Genomic DNA, 22300 nt, shown 5'->3' on the forward strand with positions numbered 1-22300 from the left:
TCTCCCTTCAGTCAAGAACTGCTGTAGACTTTGTTAGCATGTTTGTAGCAGCTTACCTGAGGATAGCTTTAAATGAACACAATGGATCTTTGTTCTCTCCGCAATTTTTTTTTCAGGTTTTAAAACATTTTATTTGCATATTAAAAAAATTGTGCATTCCAATAATTAAAATCATTTGAACAAAAAAAAATGGCACTCGATTAACTGCATTTTACAGCTCGCAGGACCTTGGTACAGCTTTGCATTTATTCATCTGTTACTAGTTTACTGTAGTTCCACCGAAGTTCTTCTTTCATCAACATGCAAGCTCTTTCATGCCACCAGGACCAAACCCAGAAAGGCAGATGGAAAGGCAGTGCCTTCATTCAGTGTCAGTAGTTCTCTGTATTTTTTGATGTGAAAGGGGCAGCATAGTCATTTAAACTTTATCCAACCTCTTTGCATCTTACAAAGGGAAACAGCTAAAAGAAGTAAAATAAGAAGGCAATGCTTGTGGAATGTATAATTTGGAAGGGCAGATTTCATTACGATTCACCCGCTTGCTTCTCCTGTTCAATTGTTTCTTTTGAAGGCAGTGGATTTTTCTCTTGTGTTTCTGTTTTATCAGGCAGTTACAATTCCCAGCCTTTTGATTGAACAAAGGTAAAGAATTGGATCCCAAATAAGAGAGGCTACAAAGCTCAGTGCAGTAGAGAAAAAACAAGATCCCACACTGCTGTCTAACAGTTCAGAGACGGACAGGCTGAATATGCTAACTACGGATATTGTGCATTCATTCAGTTTACGAAATGTATTATGCTGTATTTAAGATCAGATAATTTCTGTCTCAGAGGGGTAATTTGAAAGATGAAGGACTGTGTGATGAGCTTGCCAACTGAATGATGTGGAGGATTATACCCAATACTAGAATGAGCACTCAACTGTAGATCAAATGAGTTTACAGAAGAATTAAAAAGATTAAGAAATACAAAACTATATGAAAGGATTTATAATATGCAGCACTAAAGGTTTTAGCTCATATCTGAGAGTTTGGGTTTTATTAGAGGTACATGATTTGGAATTTGAGCTCAGGCATGGGTTTGGCTTGCTTCAGGGCTTCTCTGTGCAGTAACAAATGAGATCTTTGAGAGAATAAGATTTGATAAGAGTTGTGACATTATATCCTATTTACTGTATTGTAAAAATGCCATCACACACAAATGCATGAAAGGTGTTAAGAGCTAAGTGTGTACTTCTTAATAAGGAAAACTTATAGTCAACGAGTTGAAAGGTTCTTTTCTTAAAGTGTATTTGTCTTGTGAAACTAACTGTCTGAAAGCAGTTCTTCAACTGTTTCACTCTGTGGATCACTCTATAAAATATAAATCCACCATTGGACCACTGCTCCTTGCCCTACTGCACAGTTTTCATAATGTTCCATTCTGTGAATCATCAGGAAGGACTCTGTGAACCAAAGGTTACATCTGAGCCATAGTCTGAGAATCCCTGGTCTGTCCTAATGGTTAGGATTAAACATAAGTGTCATTGTTATCATCACATTTTTCTGGTAGTTGAACATTAGTAATATTCCCAGTTTCAAACCATATTTTGACAGTTTTCAGCCTTCACTGGAATAAGTGATATCCATCAATCCATATTTCAGAATCCTTCTTTCTAGAAATGATGTTGCTGGACACAGTGAAGGACAGCTGTGAGGGGTAGGTGAGTAAATTGGAATAGATGGCCCCTGCACTTATCTAAGAAGAAACAAAAGATCACACATTCTGTCACTGCCAATTTCTTTAATTTTTTTTTTACAAAATATTTTCAGAAAGAAAAACAGATGGTGGTGTTCATTCATTGTGTGTAAAAATAAGTAGATGTTAATTCATCTTCATACAGCCATACCAAAGCCTCACTTGGAGTCTTGTGTACAGTTTGTGGTTCCTTGAGATAGAGACATCATACACTGGAGGGAATCCAAACAAGGATAATGGGACAATAAAGTAGTGATGTAGAACCTTATTGAACACAAATGCCAAACATGATCTGTTTAAAAATCAAGATAACAGGTGTCAGTCTTAGGCCTGGTCTGTCCACATTTCTTGTATCCATATAACATGTTAGGTGGGGTATCATGTTTTACATATATAGTTAGCATAGTACAATCTCTAACGTGGATTTAGCTGTACTGGTATAGTTTATTCCCCTTCCATATGGGAATGACAGTACCAATGTAAACACATATACACCAATATAACTGCATCCACAATACGATGATTGTACCACTTTAACTATACTGGTACAACTAAATCCACATTAAAGATTGTACTAAAATATCTAAAGAGGTACTACTTCTGTGAATAGACAAGGCTATAGGGTGTTTTTTTTTAATTCCTTCTTTCTTTTCCAGTCTGTCACTCCTTCCCTTTTTGGTTCTGTCATTTCTCTTCCAATTCAATCTATATCAGTCTGCTATCTTGCTCTTCCATTGGCCCTTCCTATGCTGGACAATAAATGGAGGTAGCTGCTTCATTCACATGGACACAGTGGCTGCCCCTACTTTTGGGCTTGCCTCTCCACAGTCCAGGGCACAGCACAGTTAGCACACATGCTTACATGCTTAGGGTTGCTATCAGAAAATTAGCAGCTATGATTTATGAAGAGCTTAAGGGAGCTCAGCATGTAAAGCCTGGACTCTATAGGAAAAATGAGAAGGGAGATATGAGATAAGTACTTCAGAAAGTACCCATAAGTACTTCAGAAAGAATAAGATAAAAGTATGTAATTATTTAAGGCGGCTAAAACACATATTGGGTATATGAAATTAATATAGGAGCATTTAAATTTGGTAGTAAGAAAATATTTTCAACTGTTAAAATGTTAAAAGGGAAACAACTTCAATAAGGAGAGTTCTGAGCCAGCAACACTGAAGATTAGACTCGATAAATTCTTTAGGGGGGTTGGTGTAGAAGGCACTCCGAAAGTAGTGCAGGGTAATAGGCTAGCGGGACCAAATTGAAATGATGTATACAGACTATAAGTTGTACACTGATAAGAGATGTGCATGTTAGTCTAAATGAGTGTTATTTGTATATCTGGAGAGCCAGAAGAAGGTGTAAATTACGCTAGTTTACACTCTCTTTACACCGCCTTGTGAATCTAGCCTGATGACTCCTAACTCTCTCATCTGTGGCTCTCTAATTTGTTCAATGCCTAAATTCTGTATTATTATTTTTATAAAATCTATACTTGGAGTGAGTTTATATTCCCTTACAACCTACTATACAGTCTAGATTAAAACTATGTCAGTACCAGAAAGGCAAATCATTACATCTTTTAGCTGGAGTATTCAATAAAGAGGCATTTTCTGCTCATCCCCTTTTAGGTGTCTTTCTTTTTTGCTTCATGTATTCTCTGGGGTAAATCTAGCCTCCATTGATGTCAGTGAGAATTTTTATTAATGGGTTATAAAAGAAGATTTTTGTCATCTTATCTCCCCCAGATGATATTCTGTTTTCCCCTTTGAGTATTTTTAAAGGGTTTATTAAACAGTGTGTAGTTGTAAAATGTATTATTCACTCCTGGTGCAGAAGTCTTGATTTTGGTCCTTGCTCCCTGATAACTGTTTTTTAGTATTGTTCCTTTATTTCAGTGTTAGACAGCTGAGCTGTGTGCTCATACTTGTCACACTTCAATGCATAACAATTTATGCTGAAAACAGTAAAGCCAAGAAGCTGCTTAAATAGAACAGCAGCTCCCTCTAGTGTTTATTTGTTAATTTCCCCCCTTTTAAATGATTGAGACTTGTATAAGGCTCAAGAGTTAAATACAGTATGCCTTTGTTACTTGAGAAGTTTCCAAATATTATGACTCCGAAGCCAAAAACCATTCACCTTTCACATGCATTTCATATTTTTGCTTGCTTGCGTAACGAACATTTCTGTTGAAGGGAAGGCCATCTCTCATTAACTGCGTTCTCCCTCTGCTTCAGTCTTTGTTGAATTCAAAATGCTCAGTTTGTGATGCTAAAGTAGGCATTATCGTAGCAAAACCCTGTGAGGTCATAAGCACTGGATTATAACTTCATTGCAGAATTAAGCTGGTAACAGCTTTCTCCTGCAGTACCTGCTTCACCTGCTAACAGAAATATCTGCAGGAATCAACAATACAAAAGGAGATGCTGGCAAAGTATATTTCTTTGTGTAAAATTATTCTGTTTTCAGTTTTGTCCCAGGAAGAAATTTCTCTTGAACACTTGAAGGAGTTTTGAGGGAGAGTGGAGAGGGAACTGAGTTCTCTATTTATATATGCTGTCAGCCTAATCCTGCATTGGCTCAACCCTGCAGTCCTTAGACAAAACTCCTTTTAATTTCAATTAATATTTCATCTGCCTAAAGGATTGCAGGATCATAGTGTGTGTATTTGGGTGTATTTGCACATATTACTTAATTCTAACATATTTTTTCAGGCTTCAGAAATAAAAATGTCCTGGTATCTATATTCTATAGATCTCAGGGCCATTGTGAGAGTTAGGTTGTTAATGTTTGCAAAACCCTTTGAAGATGAAACACAAATGCGTTTGTGGTAGAAATGTGCTATGATGACAATTTTTGCAGGAGAAACCAACCTGTCATATTTGACTCATGGCAATAATTATCACTTTATCCAATCATAACCACAGAATGACAATATATGTTTAAAATCTGTTAAGAATTGTAAAGTGGAAACACCATCATTTAATAATTTGTGTTTTCACATGTCCTGCTCAGGTCATAGTTCCAGATTATACAGCTGCTAGGGACAATGTTGACATTCCAGTGTCACCTCCTGGGTCACTGGAACACTGAAAGGTATCCTTACAGAACACATCAGACAGCTAGTGAAATCCATCTAATGATCAAAAAGCTTTACATTGGTTTAATTTTCTGGCAACCCCCTCTTTTTTTTCCCTCTTATAGAAAGATCCTAGACATTTCTTGATTTTTCTTGATACATAGGTTGAAGGAGAGAACAAAGAGGTTTCACCTGGTTTCTCATTCTGAATTGCCTTCAGTGGTACCAATTCTGCAGTCTTCACTGGGACTACTTGCAGGAGTAAATGCTACTCGATGATGCAGAACTAGGCTCTGTGTTTTCTCTTAATACCACTTTGACACCCATGGCTTTAATTTGTTCAATATACCTGTCTCTTATTGGGGAAACCAGATTGTTTCAAAGCTAACATCACACTCTCAGGAATTAATGACAGGTTTCAGAATAGCAGCCATGTTAGTCTGTATTCGCAAAAAGAAAAGGAGTACTTGTGGCACCTTAGAGACTAACCAATTTATTTGAGCATAAACTTTTGTGAGCTACAGCTCACTTCATCGGATGCAACAAATATTTATGCTCAGATAAATTGGTTAGTCACTAAGGTGCCACAAGTACTCCTTTTCTTTTTTCAGGAATTAATCTTACCCTTGATCTGAAGCATTCAAGCTCGTCTATCTTTCTATATATAGTAGTTCTGCATGTTTACTTCTGTTGCCCCCCACACTGTAGATTCACACACCCCCATATCAATGATTAATCTGTTACTCAGGTAGCCAAACACCATAGTAACTGAGCACCTCAGATAGGGAAGTAGAGTTATCTCCATTTTTTAAGCTAGGGAATTGAGACACAGTGGGTATGTCTACATTGTAATAGAACACCCACAGATGGCCCGTGTCAGCTGACTTGGGCTCAGGCTGAAGTGCTATAAAATTGCAATGTAAACATTCAGGCTTGTGCTGGAGCCTGGACGCTGGGACCCAAGCCTGAGCCCAAACATTTACAATACAATTTTTTAGCCACACAGCCTGAGCCCCATGAGCCTGAGTCAAGTGACACGGGTTAGCTGCAGTGTTTTATTACAGCATATGCCTAGAGAGACTGTGACCTGTCCAAGGTCACAGCAGAAGTCTGAGGCAGAGCAGGGAACTGAACCCTTGGTCTCCTGAGTCCCAGGCTAGCATCTTAAACTCTGAATGATCTGTCCTCTTAAAACTACTCTTCTCTGCTTTCTTTCTACCAAAACTCCCAAGATTATGGTTTTCAAAGAGTCTCTATTTCACACATACTTTGGCATTGAAAATCTTCCTTAAAAACCCTCTCTGGAGTCGCATGATGCTTCACATCAAGGTCTCGTTCTCATCATTGAGTTCAAGGTTTGTCTGGGAAATGGTTGTGGTTGTTTATTGGTGTTATCATAGCATTTATCATAGCAGTCATAGACCAAGGCACCATTGTGCTAGGTGCTGTACAAACAGAACGAAAAGGCATTCCCTGCCACAAAGCATTTACATGCTGCTCCTTGCAAGTATACCTTTAGCAATAATTGTTTCTTGAAAAGTAGTCTTTGTGTATGCTTTATATTTTTTAAATTATATGGGGCTTCATTGTTCTACATGACACCTTTTAAAAGTCTCTCTTTTCTATATTCCCCATGAACCAGTGGGTGAGAGTGTTCATGGACTACTTGTATTCTGTCTGTTTAATTCTGTACACTTCTAGTCTCTCGTAATTTAGTATGTATGTCAGTGCCACCAGTCTAGTTATCTTAAGTAGCCAGCAGTTTGCCTTGGAAATCTCATTTCCTCTGCCTCAGGAAATATTGTAATTCTACCAATATTTTGAAAGTGAACAAATGTTATCAGTTAATTACAGTAAACAAAAAATCAAAGCAATGGTAAGTGGAGACTGTTGGTAGAGTTTCTAGCATTGCAGGACTTCTCTGCCTTTAGAAGTATATTGGAAAATATACTTGGTACCTGTGGTAGTGCTGAAGCGTCTGGCAGTGGTTGGTCCTCTTGGTTGGTTGGTTGGTTTTTTTTTTTGTCTGGTTGTTTTTAAAAGACATGGTAACAATACATGATTTGTTTAATTTATTCAGTCATGGTAGATGTCATGCCTTTGTGGCTTTTAGCAGCTTCTCTTTGGTGTAGTTACACTGTGTCACAAATTTGTGCTGAAGATTCTCATGTATCTTTGTAGTACAATAAGCAGAAAATAATGTTTTTCTGTGGGGGAAGCAATATGGTGTGGAAAGACGTGATTACTGTGAAATATTTCTTAGATGGGTAGACAGACTGACTATACTGAAAATTCACTTTTTCACTTCTAATCCTGTGAAAATTAATCCAAGATTTTCTGTTGCTGCTGTGTCAGCAATGTAACATACTTAATGTAAATTATATTGATCCATTCAGTGTGCTATGAGACTGAAAGGACATTTTCAGCAGTCTGATGATGGATGAAAATGCAGATGAAGTGTAAAAGTGAAAGGACCACAATATAATTTAGAAAAAAATGTTTTATAATGTATTTAAAAGCATTTTCTCTTATGTTCCCACATTCTCACCCCCAGCTTTACTACAAAAATAACATCTAAAACCTTTGTGTAATTTTTGGAAAACAATCAGGACACACTTTTAGTACTTTCCTTATTTATATACCTATAATCTGTCTGTCCTTCAGTTCCCTCAATTATTTATATAATTCAATACTGTACGCAGTTCAAAAACAGACAAACCCAGCTCAGGTGAGCGCTTCACTGATATTCACAAAGGAGCAAGTTTGAAAAATATCTGAAGTAGCAGAAGTGAAAAACACTCATTCAAAAGATGGAAGCTGCCTTTGCTGTGTTCCTTTAACCACTGTTTATCAAATTGCTTCTGACCTGTGAACCAGTCATACTAGTTCTTTTTTGGCCAAAGGGGCTTGTGAGCTATAGGTCCTTCCAAAGTATTATACAGGGATGTTGGTATAGAAAAGTAATGTGAAAGGAAATATAAAGACTGATCCTGACTGGGTTTAGATATATAGTCAGAAGTAGGAATATTTCTGCTGTTGAGTTCTACTTTTAGTTTATTTATATTCTTTTTTTATGGTACTCATCACTGTAGTAACTGAGCACCTCAATTGCTTTAATAAATTGTGTCCTCACATCATTCATGTACAGTAGGGAAGTGTTATTTCTGTTTTTACAGAAACTAAGTCAGCAAGATTAATTGGTTTTCCTAAGGTCACACTGAAAGTTTGTGGTAGAGTCAGGAATACAATCCAGGTTTCCCAAATCCTACTCCAGTGCCTTAATCACAAGACAATCCTGCATGGTACAGCCTAGGACGGTTTTATGAAACTGTGACATACTAAAGGGATTCATTCCATTTTGTGATAAATGATTTATTTCATATATGAGGCAATTTCTGAGAGGTCAGGATTGGTGACAAACATAGCAGTGCAGTCCTTCCAGGGTTATAGTATAGCTCAGTTACACTTGTTTTATTTGTGAAAGAGGAGGAAAAGCAATGGCATATCCGTAAATGAGTTAGAAAGGTAAAGTTACTTTTCTGACCACTTACAGCATAGAGGAAACCTTACTAGATAGTGTCACTCTAAACTTGAGCCACCAGATTGACATATAGTGATTCTAGCCATGCAGTTATAGAACAGCACCAGCACAAGCATAACATCTTAAACTTAGATATTAGAATACATGCTCCACTGTTAACTTTACAAATCATGCCTGAGAGAAGTTTCATGGTATTGAAATGTCATTGCTACATTTATTTTATATTTTCACCATGAATTTAAGGTGACATTTTAGTTCCAGAATGCAAGCAATGGACTAGATTGTGTTTTTATCCCATTTCCCACCTAGGGATGAAGAGAATATGATGAGGCAGGCATGAGGTCTCCATAAGCGTATGCAAAGGTAACATCGGCTACGCCTTTTAATAGGTTGCAGTGGGAACTTTCTCTCACTCTGATCCAGTTCTATTGGCTGGGCTTATGCTTTTGCAATTGCCCTTCCCCACCCTGTATGATGTTTTTAGGGCTGCTGTCAATGCTAAAGTGCCCCAGCCCTTTTGAACCTACAATAAAAGGACTGCAGTTATGCCAGGTCTCTGTTCAGGAGCACATTTATGAGGAAAGTTTCTTTGTGCCCTCCTCTTCCTCCCCCACAATCCCAACTCCCACTTTTTCTGTGCAGCTGTGCAAGGTTAGGCACAATCTAACCCTTTGATATGAATTTTTATGTCCTTGTCTCTTTCTATAATAGCATAATCTCAGTAAGCCCTATGGGGCATGCATTTCATAATTACCTTTGTTTTGTGGTAACGGGCAATTGGCCTTCAGCTTTACATCTCACCTGAGTTGTGCTGTTATGATATAATACTCTTCTCCCAGACTTTATTCTCTAATCCATTATTTTAAAATAACTTCTGCCTATTTGACTTTCAGTTGTCTTTACTGTCTTCTTACCTTTTTATCTCCACAAACTCCATGGAGAGTTCTGGAGGAACTTATACCCTTGAATGCCTCTCTTCCATTCATTCACTTTCATCATCGCAAAAAGTTTTCCCCCTAGGAAGTAGCATTCTCTTTGATTACTTGAAAACGTGGACCTGCTTCTCATTTTTAAAGTCATCTTCTTCGGCTGTATCTCGATGCGAGGATGATGTCTGCCAAGGGGCTTCATTGGTTGGTTTTTAAGTGGCTGAGGAGCCCAATTCGTGCCCTGCAGATTTTCCCACAGAAGTGACAGATGTAATCTTGGAGGAGACATGGTTGTTGGCTGGAGTGTTGTTCCCTTTCTTTCCTCCTTTATCATTTCTCTATCTCACGAGCATGTCCGTTCTCCTCAAAGTGAGCTGTGGCTTCATGTATAGTTAGGTGACACTGTGTTCTGTTTCATTCCAGGGCCTCCCAATTTGTTGGTTGATGCCTCCCCTTTTAAGGTCTACTTTCAGTATGTCTTTGAAGCACTTCCACTGCCCTCTGTGAGCCCTTCTTCCCTGACTTAACTGAGAGAAGAGTACTTGCTTTGGGAGGCGAATTTCAGCCCTACATACACAGTGGACAGCCCAGCAGAGTTGGTGTTTCATGACCTGCTGATGGCTGCAGAGAGAACGCTGATGTTAGTACGTCAGACTTCCCAGCTGATCCTGAGAATCCTCCTTAGGCAGTGCTGCTGGAACCACTCCAGCTGTTTGAAATGTCATCTGTAGGTTACCCAGGTCTCACACCTATAGAGAAGGATGCGGATGACAACCGCATTGTAAACCAAGATGTTGGTACCTGTTTGCAGATCCCTGTCATTGAAGACTTGTTTGAATACTCTTCCAGAGGATGTGCTGTGCCAGCATATCCTGTATTTGATTTCTGTATCAATACTGGCAGTTTGGGAGAGGTGGCTGCCAAGGTATGAAAAATGCTCCACATTTACCAGGGGTTCTCCACTGATGGTGATTTGTGACTTCAAAGAGTAGTTTGTGCCGGTGAGGGTTGGTAGAATACCTTGGTTTTCCCAATGTTGAGAGAGAGACCCAGGCTGTGATAGGCATCTGCAAAAAGATTTAGGGTACTTTGCAGGTCAGCCTCTATGTGTGGGAGAATGACCCAATCATCTGCATACTGAAGATCAGTTATGCCAATTCTCATGATCTTAGATTTTGTTTGGAGATGTTAGAGATTGAGGAGTTGACCACCCATATGATACTCAATCCCTATTCCATCAGGAAGGCGGTCACAGATGAGAAACAGGAGCATGGCAAGGTAAATGGAGAAGAGTGTTGGAGCAGTGACACAGCCCTGCTTGACACCAGTGCAAATGATGAATGGTTTGGTCTCTGAGCTGCTACACAGAATGGTGGCAGTCATCCTATCATGGAGTACAGTACCTCACGGAAGATTCGCTGATAAGAGACCCCATCAGGATTTTGCAGAATGGTGTTCTAGATGTGTGGGAAAACTGGATGTTTGCCATTCTGTGCATTCTAATGGAACAGAGGGAGCCTGCAGGAAAAGGCTTTGGGGTCAGAATGCAAATCATGCTCCCTTGCAATTTCAAATTTACCTCATTTAAATGCTTTTTTAAAATGCGATTATATAGGAGCCAAATGATGCCACCCTCAAGAAATGCATCCTTGGACAGCCATCTGACTTCAGCATGTGCATTGAATGAGTGTTATATTCTTGATACAATGGCTTTAAATTGCGATCATTCCTAAGACTTTATTGAAATAATGATTTATCAATCTAGCCTGATGTCTCAGTGTAAAGGGCAAAGAAATGTGAGCAGGAGCCCATGTGCTGATCCAACCTTGAGACTCTTAACTCCTCAGAAAAGTAAGTAGTAGGAGTTGAGCATGTTATGGAAGTGATTCTTTATTTTCAAGGTTGAGGAGAAAAAGGGGAAGTTGCACTTGATCCACTCTTTTGAATTACATAACTGCCTGCTCCCTTCAGTCACAGGTCCTAGCTCCTCTTAAGAAAGGGAAAATTGAATTATACTTGGAGAAATGACTCAAAATAATTGGATGAGTGAAAGCCATATAACCTTTTCTCAGCACACTCATGAGTCTGCTTTGACGATGCATCCCCTTATTGTATGCCTTTGAAGGGGCAAGAGCAAGTCTCATGCTCAGAAGCTTCTATTTCCAGCAACCTCTCCACCCAAAATAATATATTAACTATACTCATTGCTCACTTTCCAGTGTGACCTATGGAGAGAGGCAGTGTAGACTTGTGGATTGAGCAAGTCACTTAACCTGTCTGTGCCTCACCTGTAAAATGAGGATAATGTTACTGACCTCTTTTGTAAAGCACTTTGATATATATGGATGAAAAACACAATATAGGAGCTAGGTATAATAATAATAATAATGTCACTTACAATAACCTAATATTCTTCACAGAAAGCTGATTTATGGAAAAGCAGCATGAAAAGATATATATATATATATATATATATCACCATGGGACGAGCCCTTTTCTGATATCAGTTATGTTTTTATTTTAGCAAGGTAACTGTGTCATTTTTCTTTTCAATCATAGTTGGAGTTCCATTACTCCTGGGAGCTATTATTTTCTCAGAAGTTATATCAAACTGCTTCCATGAATCCATCACTACATCTTTATGTCCAAAACAATTGGTACCACAATGGAAAATTATCACATAACAAAGATCTTCTGTCATATCTAGTTCACAAGTAGCATCTTTCATACACATTAACACGTGGAACTGTCAGAGGTATCAAGAATGTCATGGCAACACTGTGTATTGGCGTAGCCAAAATGTTCCTTACATTTTTCTTTTTTCCTGAACTATCTGATTTTTATATTTCTCTTTTCCTGAACTATCTGATCTTTATAGTAGTTACTCTAAAATTGAACAGTTGGATTTGTTTGAGATCCTTCTGCATTTCTCCTTTATTCAGAAAAATATCTCTATTGCTTTATATTTACAGAGACATAAGTATTTATCATTTCAATATTTCCCTTCTGGCTCCCTAGGCCTGGATGATTTTACACAAAGCAGAATCTTGTTTGGCCATGCCCCATTTGGACATTCCTAAAGTTGGAAGCTTCCTGAGGTTGGCCTTCTTGATGTGATCAAGAGCCAACCCCTTTTACAGGTTTTTATTGAGACTCATCTGGAATCTCTTGATGATCCATTCTTTTGAATTTCACATTGGCTCTTGATCTGAAAGTCTTCGCTCCTATCCACTAACCCAAACGAAAACAGTAGAATTCTAATACTGAATTATTCCCTAATCCCTGTTTTGCATGATGGTTTAAAAGTGATTTGCGCTGCTATCTTCTTGCAGATGACAGGAATGTGCTTACAAGTCCTTGGGCAGGATCATAGGGTTTTTCTATAGATTCATGTTATGAAGATTTCAAAAGCTTTCCTCTTTCATGTTGCCTAACAATAATATCTTCAGTGTATAATATCTTGAAGGCTCTTAAAACACTTGAGAAAGTGTTACACAAAAGAGAGAGTGCTCTGGGGCCGGGGGTGTTGGGATGGGGGGGAGCAGTGCCACAGTGGTGGGACTCTGGCGGGGAGGTGGGGGAGCAGCAAGGATCTGCATAGTCTCTATTTTAAATAGCACATAACCAAATAATTCTATTTTAGCAAGAGAGAGCCCTTCTCAAAATTGAATGGAATTCAGCTTCTCACACACAAATCTCCATGTGATATAAAGCCCACAAAGCTGCTGTACACCACCTACTCCTGCCTCCAGCCCAAATACCCTGGGTTGCTTTGATTTGTGCCAGGGGCTGAACTGGCCTCAGTTCCCATAGTTGCCATAGTGCCATGCTTGCACCAAATGTATCTCAGGGAGACTCAAGGATGTGACCCAGTATATTTTCCCTTTGTTATTTAAATGAGTATTTCTCACAACCATCAAAACAACATGTTACTTCTTTTGCAGAATATGGACAGCGCAGGTTTGAGATATATACATTATTTTAGCTATAAATTTCCCAGTTTCCTACTTCCAAGGATCTAACAGAGCATGTTCTGTTCTGATTTCCAACGTGTGCAAATCTCATTGGAGACACAGTTCAGGGGAAGGGACAGTTGCAAGGGAAAAACTTAGCCCAGTATATTTTATTCTTCTGAGTTTTACAGGTCTAAGTAATACATTTTTTTTCTAGAGCACCCACCACCCCTGTATCTAAACATGGTATCGTCTTCTATGAAGCAGTTACACTACTTGGTTGAAAGGCATCAGTAAAAGTGTAAAGTATAATTATTACTGATAAAAATTGAAAATTAGTCCATCTAAGCCATGGTTCTTGTCTCCGTCAATGAAAACAAAACCTTACTACCCTTCAAATTAAGATTCAATAATTGAGTTGTTTGTCCAGTCCCATCAGTAACTACTTCTGCTTGATAACTAGTTGTTTTTTTTCAGTTTAATTTTGTGGAAGGCAGTTTTTCAAAGAGACATTCCAGTAACAAACTAAAAAAGATTCTACACCTAACAGAGCAGACTTCAATTAAGCCTGATACAAACATTATCTCTTTCAACCTCTGCCACACTGATCCTTGGTGAAATAACCTGCTGGTTCCCAGAATTGGGGGACTTTATGTTGCTTAAATGATGCACTCTTTTACAGGACTTTTATTTATCCAGAAGGAATGATAATGACTTTAGAACCAATAATTTACTATGTAACCAAATTTAACTTGTGAAACCTTTAAAAGTGTACCATAGTTTTAATGTAGGAATATGTAACATAAAGTGTCCCTATTTGAAAAATATCTCCTTCCTTCCATTTCAATACAGGCATTATAACCAGGTATGGAAGTTAAATTGTGTGTGTGTGTGTGTGTCTATCCATGTGCAAGAGAGAGAGATTTGCCAACTGGACTGGATTCTACCACCAGAGTGGCACAAGCAGGTCAGAAGCTCAATCCAAAATCTGTCCCTTTAGATGTTATTTATGTGGAAAACTCTGACAGTAAAGATGACAGTGCAGTATTTTGATTTAGGATATAGGTAGGTAAGATCTCATGGGAAGCAAGTCTAAGCAGAAAAACAATTGAAGACAGTTGGCAGTTTTTCAAAGAGACATCATTAACGGCACAAGAGCAAACTATCCCACTGCATAGGAAAGACAGGAAGTATGGCAAGAGACTACCCTGGCTTAACCAGGAGATCTTCAGTGATCTAAAAATCAAAAAAGAGTCCTACAAAAAAATGGAAACTAGGTCAAATTACAAAGGATGAATATAAACAAATAACATAAGTATGTAGGGACAAAATTAGAAGGCCAAGGCACAAAAAATGAGATCAAACCAGCTAGAGACATAAAGGGTAACAAGAAAACATTCTACAAATACATTAGAAGCAAGAGGAAGACTAAGGACAGAGTAGGCCTGTTACTCAATGTGTGTGTGGGGGGGGGGGGAACAATAAGAAAATGTGGAAATGACAGACATGCTTAATGACTTCTTTGTTTTGGTGTTCATCAAGAAGATTGGTGGTGACTGGACATCTAACGTAGTGCATGGCAGTGAAAATGAGGTAGGATCAGAGGCTAAAATAGGGAAAGAACAAGTTAAAAATTACTTAGACTTGTTAGATGTCTTCAAGTCACCGGGGCCTGGTGAAATGCATCCTAGAATACTCAAGGAGCTGACTGAGGAGATATGTGAGCCATTAGTGATTATCTTTGAAAAGTCATGGAAGACAGGAGAGATTCCAGAAAGAAAGGGCAATTATAGTGCCCATCTATAAAAAGGGAAATAAGGACAACTTGGAAATTACAGATCAGTCAGCTTAACTTCTGTACCCAGAAAGATAATGGAGTAAATAATTAAGCAATCAATTTGCAAACATCTAGAAGATAATAAGGTGATAAGTAACAGCATGGAATTGTCAAGAACAAATTGTGTCAAACCAACCTGATAGCTTTGTTTGACAGGGTAACAAGCCTTGGGTGTTGGGGGAAGCGGTAAATGTGGTATAGCTTGACTTTAGTAAAGCTTTTGATACTGTCCTGCATGACCCTCTCATAAACAAAGTAGGAAAATGCAACCTAGATGGCACTAATATAAGATGGTTGCAAAACTGTTGGAAAACCGTTCCCAGAGATTGGTTCAGAATCATACTGGAAGGGCATAATGAGTGGGGTCTCACAGGGATCAGTTCTGGGTCTGGGTCTGTTCAATATCTTCATCGGTGGTTTAGATAATGGCAGAGAGAGTACACTTATAAAGTTTGTGGACGATACCAAACTGGGAGGGGTTGCAAGTGCTTTGGAGGGTAGGATTATAATTCAAAGTGATTTGGACAAACTAGAGAAATGGTCTGAAATAAATAGGATGAAATTCAATGAGGACAAATGCAAAGTACTCCACTTAGGAAGGAACATTCAGTTGCACACATACAAAATAGGAAATGACTGCCTAGGAAGGAGTACTGTGGAAAGGGATCGGGGTCATAGTGGACCCCAATCTAAATATGAGTCAACAGCATAACACTGTTGCAGAAAAAGTGAACATCATTCTGGGATGTATTAGCAGGAATGATGTAAGCAAGACATGAGAAGTAATTCTTCCACTCTATTTGAGCTGATTAGGTCTCAACTGGAGTATTGTGTCCAGTTCTGGGTGCCACATTTCAGGAAAGATGTGGACAAATTGGAGAAAGTGCAGAGAAGAGCAACAAAAATGATTAAACGTCTAGAAGACATGACCTGTGAGGGAAGATTGAAAAAATTGGGTTTGTTTAGTCTGGAAAAGAGAAGAGTGAGAGGGGACATCACAGTTTTCAAGTACATAAAAGGTTGTTACAAGAAGGGGAAAAAATTGTTCTTCTTAACCTCTGAGGATAGAACAAGAAGCAATGGGCTTAAATTGCAGCAAGGGAGGTTTAGGTTGGACATTAGGAAAAGCTTCCTTACTGTGAGGGTGGTTAAGCACTGGAATAAATTGCCTAGGGAGGTTGTGGAATCTCCATCATTGGAGATTTTTAAGAGCAGGTTAGACAAACACCTGTCAGGGATGGTCTGGATAATACTTAGTCCTGCCATGAGTGCAGGGGACTGGACTAGATGACTTCTCGAGGTCCCTTCAAGAACTATGATTCTATAGATATTAACCTGCATTATATTATAAAGGCAGCTTCTACAATATAGTCCCAATTATTCTTTATAAAAAGCATTCTAAATTGTGATTCTTATAATCAACAGGTAGAGATCTATTCTTTGTCATCCAAATAATTGTAGCTGTAGAGATTCAGAACCAAATTTTCGAAGTCCCCATGTGAAAAACATGCGCACACACACACACATATACCATAAACTGGTTAATTGTATACACAGACATCTAGTGCTCATTGAATCAGCCATTCTGGTGTCCACATGAAAAAGAGGGTGTGTATGTCAGAGTGTATTTATTGTTTGCTCAGACCATAATCTTTAATTTTTGATAGTTTGGCTTTCCATTTATGAAAGAGACCAAAAATCAAACTTGGTAGTTACTCTTTCAAAGGAACTGTGAAAGTCTCTTTGATTGTCTAATGGTACTTTTCATAAACTTCCATGAATAGCCATATATGCGAAAACTCAGTAAAGCCTCTTAAAGGGAGAGAGCGCTCATATTTTCAAGTTATTAGATAAATAAAGTAAGAGGGAAGCATTGCAGGAGTGCTAATTTTTCTCCCCTACTTATATATTCCTCATTGGTATTCCTCTTTGATATCTTTTGATCAGTCCTTTGTAAAGTGCTATGAGATCTACGGATGAAAAGCACTATATAAGAGACAGGTTTCATTATTCAAACTAAGAAAATTAAACCTATTTTGTATCATCCTGAGTTGAAAAATATGTTTCTTCCTGTCTGAATCCACAATCTTGGAAAAAGAATGCAGAACTTTAAGAAATTGCAAGTCTGGGGGCTATAAACATATTACTTCTCAAAAGCTGTCCCATGGTTTACAAAACTCAGAGGTTTAGCCTTCTCAAAGACAGATTGTTAATTCCTCTTTTACCCTCAAAGACCTCAGTTTAAATTCTTGTTTCTTAATCTGACCTGTGATGAACCTGAGAATAGAATGGAAAGTTAGAAACTTGGGTTGATATTTTCAAGGCTATTTAAGGGTTTTAAAGAAATGTTTTCTGTAAAAACCTAATGGCTACTTTGAATATCTGAACCTTGCTGTCTAGAACCAAGTGTCTGCAGTGTTGGAATCCAAATATATTGTCACATTTTTTATGACCCTCGTCATTTCTGATTTCCAAACAGCCTTCTCTAAAGTTCTACATTTTTATTGCAGTACCTCTAGATTATATGGACTTCATTTAATCTTCCCTCCTACACCTACCAGATAAAAGTTCAAATTACTTTGACAGTACTGTCAGTCATTCCTTTAAATCCTTACCAGAGATTTTTCCAGTAGTTCTGCAGTCTGTTGTAATTGGGAAATATTACTTGGCCTTGAGTTCAGTTTTCTGTCACTGTAAGCTGCTAAACCTTAATACAAGATTTTCCAAGCTCTGTTTCATTTAAAGTGAGTAAAATTTACAGTAAGAAATTAGGTCTCTATAGAAAACGTTCAAATATACATGTAAATGAGCTGTTAAGATATCATATATATACTGAGATATATAATATGGGCTTGCTGCAGAAATTACTGGGTGAATTCAGTGGCTTATGTTATGCAGGAGGTCAAATTATATTATTATAAAAGGTTTCAGAGTAGCAGCCGTGTTAGTCTGTCTTCGCAAAAAGAAAAGGAGTACTTGTGGCACCTTAGAGATTAACAGTGGATGTTAGTGGATTCAGTGGATGCGTCCGATGAAGTGAGCTGTAGCTCATGAAAGCTTATGCTCAAATAAATTTGTTAGTCTCTAAGATGCCATTATTATAAAAGTTCCTTTTGGCTTTAAAATGTAAGATCAGATACATCACTGCCTATAGTCTCATAGTTCATATTTTTCTAATGCAACCTGTCCTGCTGAATGTCGGAACTCTGACTCTTTACAAAGCTTCTGAATGCTCACAAGGTTTTTTACCAAATGTATAAATTTTCCTTCCTGGTGGAGAGAACTGCAGAATGTTTAAATGATTTCATCAATATTTATGGCACACAAGATATAAGTGAAGTGCAACCCGTTCCATGATATATCCCAATGAGTTGACTCATTACATAAGATGCTTTCTGGATATAAGCCCCAATTCAGGACATTGACTTTACCGGAACTTAAGCACATGCTTATGTGGTGTCCTGAGGAGAGATGTTTTCCAGATTCAGAGCCTTAGTCTCTATGCTTGGTCTGTCACCTTCCTTTGCATGTGTATATTTGATCACCTTAGCAATTTCTTTTTCTTGCCAAAAAGTAAATTCTGTTAATATCAAGTATTTTCCTTGTCCACAACTTGTTTCTTGAAGCTACTTCTCTACTTCCGGGCTATTTGACATCTTCCTTTTTTACATTGCAAAGGCTCTCTTTGAATACACACTATTTAAGATTAATTCTAAAGTGACAGAGGAGGTCCTCAGGAATTGATATGCATCTGTCTACAGGAGTCATGTTTCTCACCACCGTGAGGCTCTAAGGGTTCCTAGGGCATCTTATGTTTCCCAATTAATGTCTTCTGGCAAAATATAGGCCAGCTGTTTGTTTCAAGAAATTAATCATCTTTTAAATCCTTTACAGAGCACCAACTTACTCCTTCCTTCAGCTGTCCAGTGTGAAGAGTTTAATGACTTATTCACAAGCAAGTAACTTTTCAGCAAGGGAGTGCTAAGTTTAGTATTTACTATGATAGCAGAGATGGTTTACTAGTCTAAACATCAGGTTTTAAATACCCAGACTCTCTGGAGCCACAGGTTTAAATCTCAGCAGGGTGGACCCATGCCTTTCAACCACTGAAACAGATAAATTAAGTTCTGTGTAGTTTAGGGTAGGTGAATATTTATGAGAACCCGTCTGCTCTTTCTGGACATTAAAAAATCCCATTGAGCTATTCTCACAAGTAGGGGTTTGTTCCTGTATCCTTGATCTAAATTTCTGCTTTCTCACACTGTTATATAATGTGGTGAATGCTGGCTGGGCACTCCACTACACTTGGGAGGTGCCAAATCCCTTTACTGACAATACATCATTTGTAAAGTACCTGCAAGATGAAAAGCTTTATATAATCACAAGATAGTGTGTTCTGTGGGTTATGAGATTCCCTTCTGTACAGGTGGTAATGGAATACCAATTTCCTTGATTTTATGTGGCCTCTCAAAGCAGTCTCAAGTTCTCACTGAAGATTTTTTTTCAGTGGTTTTCCTTGTAGGTAAACTCTTGTGAAGTCCTTAGTATCAGTCTTTTCTGGTGATATTTGTATGGTTTATTTAAAGTGGCATTTCTACGAATTATGAGAAATACTGTGATCCCCGTAAGACAAATAAGGAGATGGCATGGACAGATACCATTGAAGACCCGTCATAATTTAATAACCACTCATCTCTACCTATTTCTCTACATAGTCAAGGCTTATTCTGTGCCCACACCATGTGCAATTCTACTGGCTTCAATATGGTTTCAGTGGGTTTAAGTGAGCGCAGAATTTGGCCTTTACTTTGTGGTTTATCATTATTTCAATGTACATAAATATAAGGTCACTTCAGTTTTAAAATCAAATCTGCTTACAAACATCCTTAGATTGGGTAGAAAAATCAGCTTTGTGGGACTCAATCAGGTCACAAGCATTGGAAGGTAAAAAATTTAAAGCACGATGGAAAGTGACTGAAAGTATATTCATAAACTGTTTTAGAAAATGTTTCCAATGTTCTCTGTAATTCTTGAATAATCTATTGCTACTTTCTATCACTATTTTCTTCTTCTAAATATTTTCCTGCATCTTAAAAAATTAACAAAGAATGATTTGTATGTGGATATTCAAATAGTATATAAAAATACAGCTGGTTGATCTAATATTATCTTTCCCAAAATAATATTTTAATTTTTTTCCATACATATAAAATCAAGGCATATCTCAGTATAAACAATAACTCTCTATATTCAATCTATAGTAACTATTTGTCTCTGGTTTGTTCTCTTCATCAAGTCAACTGCTACTCAACAGTCATTATTAAGCTGCCTCTGCAGCTAATCCTAATATTAGTTAGTAGCCAGCAGGCAGATTAAGACTCATGTAGATTAACTGCTGAAGTGCCCTAGAAATTGAACAAAAAGCCATCAAGATATAAAGATATACCTTTATAAAAGGAATAGGAATAGGAATCTTACTGAAGTTTATATTTTGTAATTGATCTCCTTTATTATTGTTAATAATAATATCTATATAGCACTTGTTATTAGTAGCTCTCAAAACATTTTACATCATTATTCCCATTTTACACATGGGGAAACCAAGGCACAGAGAAGTAAAGTTACTTACCCAGGGTGACCCAGCTAGCCACTAGGCCACATTGCCTCTGCTGCACATACCTACTTCATTTTTTACCATGTCTTCCCTATGTAAAATTAAAGCAAAAAGCCATTTATTATATATTTAATATGTACAGGCCTTGTGCGAAAGGGTAGATACACACAGTACAATACGTAGTCTCAATAAAAATAAAATTTTAAGACAAATTGCTTCAATCAGTTTGCTTATTCTGAGGAACAGTGGGAATATACTGTCACTAATATCAATCCATCTCTTCCTTTATCCGTGTCTTCATGCTGCTCAAAACTAAAATGAACATTTCTTGAGGTGCTTGTTCATATTAGAAAAGGGATTTTTTGTTGTTGTTTCTTTCTTTCACACTTAAGAAATTTACTGTGATAATGATCATAAAAATAATGTTCTTTCCAATGATTTAAGACAAAATTCTCTTCTCAGATCTACACAGTAGTACTCAACATAGATATTTTGCTCTCTCTATAGATGTAGAACTCCCATTAATTGAATGGAATACGAATATCTCTCGCATGGAGAAGAATACATTCTTGTACCACATAACCTATGCACTACATCAAAGTTATCTTACCCCCTCTGTTTGATGCTAAATTAGGATGTTTGCATTTACACAGAAAATAACACATCAGCATAGGACCTAATATTGCAAAATTATGGTAACTGCATGTTACATTTATTATAATATTTTATATTATATTTATTATATTATTTCGCTTGCAATTCTTCACAGGGTGATGGAGGACAACTAGGATTATCTGAGGCTCCTGGACAAAAAGGACAAAAGGGAGAAATTGTAAGCATCTGAGACATAATGGCATGAGGAACTGCAAAATACCAACCGGCTTGTCACTCCTAAGTTTACCTGTAGTCTCATTCATCTGGTTTGTTGCAGTCTCCTTCATAGGAGGAGCAGATTGCACACTTGATCAGGCCTTTGGTCGCTGGCCAGTGAGAGAAAGGAAGAAGATTAAAAAATAACATATTTAAATACTTGTGTAATATTATACTGGAGAAAAATTCCTTAGTGACCACGGGAGGTGCTCATCTCATGCCCTGAAACTAGAGACATAATTACTCGTTTAATCACCTTAGCTTGCATGGCACCAGCTGTTTAACCAGTCATGTAAGTATCCACTCCTTTGTTCAATCCAGCCTTAGTAATTGTCCCAACAAACTCTTATGGAAGTGAATTACACAGGTTGACTATTTTATTCAATTAGTTCTAGACTTATACCTCTTTAATGTAGTTGAATTTTCATTCTTGCAGTGAAAAATCAGTTGTACCATTTGAAAGGACACTCATCTCCAGTATGTCTAACCTGCAGGAAAGTGCTGTGAATGCTATGGTACACCAGTCCCGTAGATGTTTGGTAGTGATTTGGGTATACTGTGTGCTCAGAGGCAAGTGCTGTAGGCACTCCTAGCTCTTGGGGGGTTCCCACAAATAGAACTGGGTGACTTTTTCGGACAAATAAGTTATTCACTGGAAAATGCAGTTTTGATCACCCACATTTATTTGAAATTTGACACAAAGTAGCCAAATAAAAATTTGGGAGGTAGGTGGGTTGGAAC

General features: G+C 37.8%; 2 protein-coding genes across 8 annotated transcripts in view; one reads left to right on the plus strand and one right to left on the minus strand.

Annotated features, from left to right (window-relative positions):
- The window catches only part of COL19A1 (collagen type XIX alpha 1 chain), a 316775-nt gene that overhangs the window by 201829 nt on the left and 92646 nt on the right, over window positions 1-22300 (plus strand). For all 7 annotated transcript variants that reach the window (XM_037894282.2, XM_043542458.1, XM_043542459.1 and 4 more), the window contains one exon: window positions 21459-21521. In XM_037894282.2, the coding sequence (XP_037750210.1) occupies window positions 21459-21521 (63 nt within the window). The remainder of the gene's footprint in view (window positions 1-21458; window positions 21522-22300) is intronic.
- LOC114022056 (thymosin beta-4-like) lies at window positions 105-8238 on the minus strand. Its single transcript, XM_027832725.3, has 3 exons — window positions 8206-8238; window positions 7650-7676; window positions 105-602 (listed from the first exon to the last, which is right to left on the minus strand). Exons 1-3 carry the CDS (start codon window positions 8236-8238, stop codon window positions 525-527), a joined length of 138 nt encoding a protein of 45 aa, XP_027688526.1. The 3' UTR covers window positions 105-524.

This window comes from Chelonia mydas, chromosome 3, assembly GCF_015237465.2.
Source record: "Chelonia mydas isolate rCheMyd1 chromosome 3, rCheMyd1.pri.v2, whole genome shotgun sequence".
Lineage (NCBI taxonomy): Eukaryota > Metazoa > Chordata > Testudines > Cheloniidae > Chelonia > Chelonia mydas.

Coding starts and splice junctions, on each gene's coding strand:
- LOC114022056 (XM_027832725.3), bottom strand. CDS start 8,238: ATGTTTGTCACCAATCCTGACCTCTCAGAAATT. Junction 7,677..8,205: donor ATCCTGACCTCTCAGAAATT/GCCTCATATATG, acceptor TTCACAGGTCAG/AAGCAATTTGATAAACAGTG. Junction 603..7,649: donor TTGATAAACAGTGGTTAAAG/GAACACAGCAAA, acceptor TAACTGCCTGAT/AAAACAGAAACACAAGAGAA.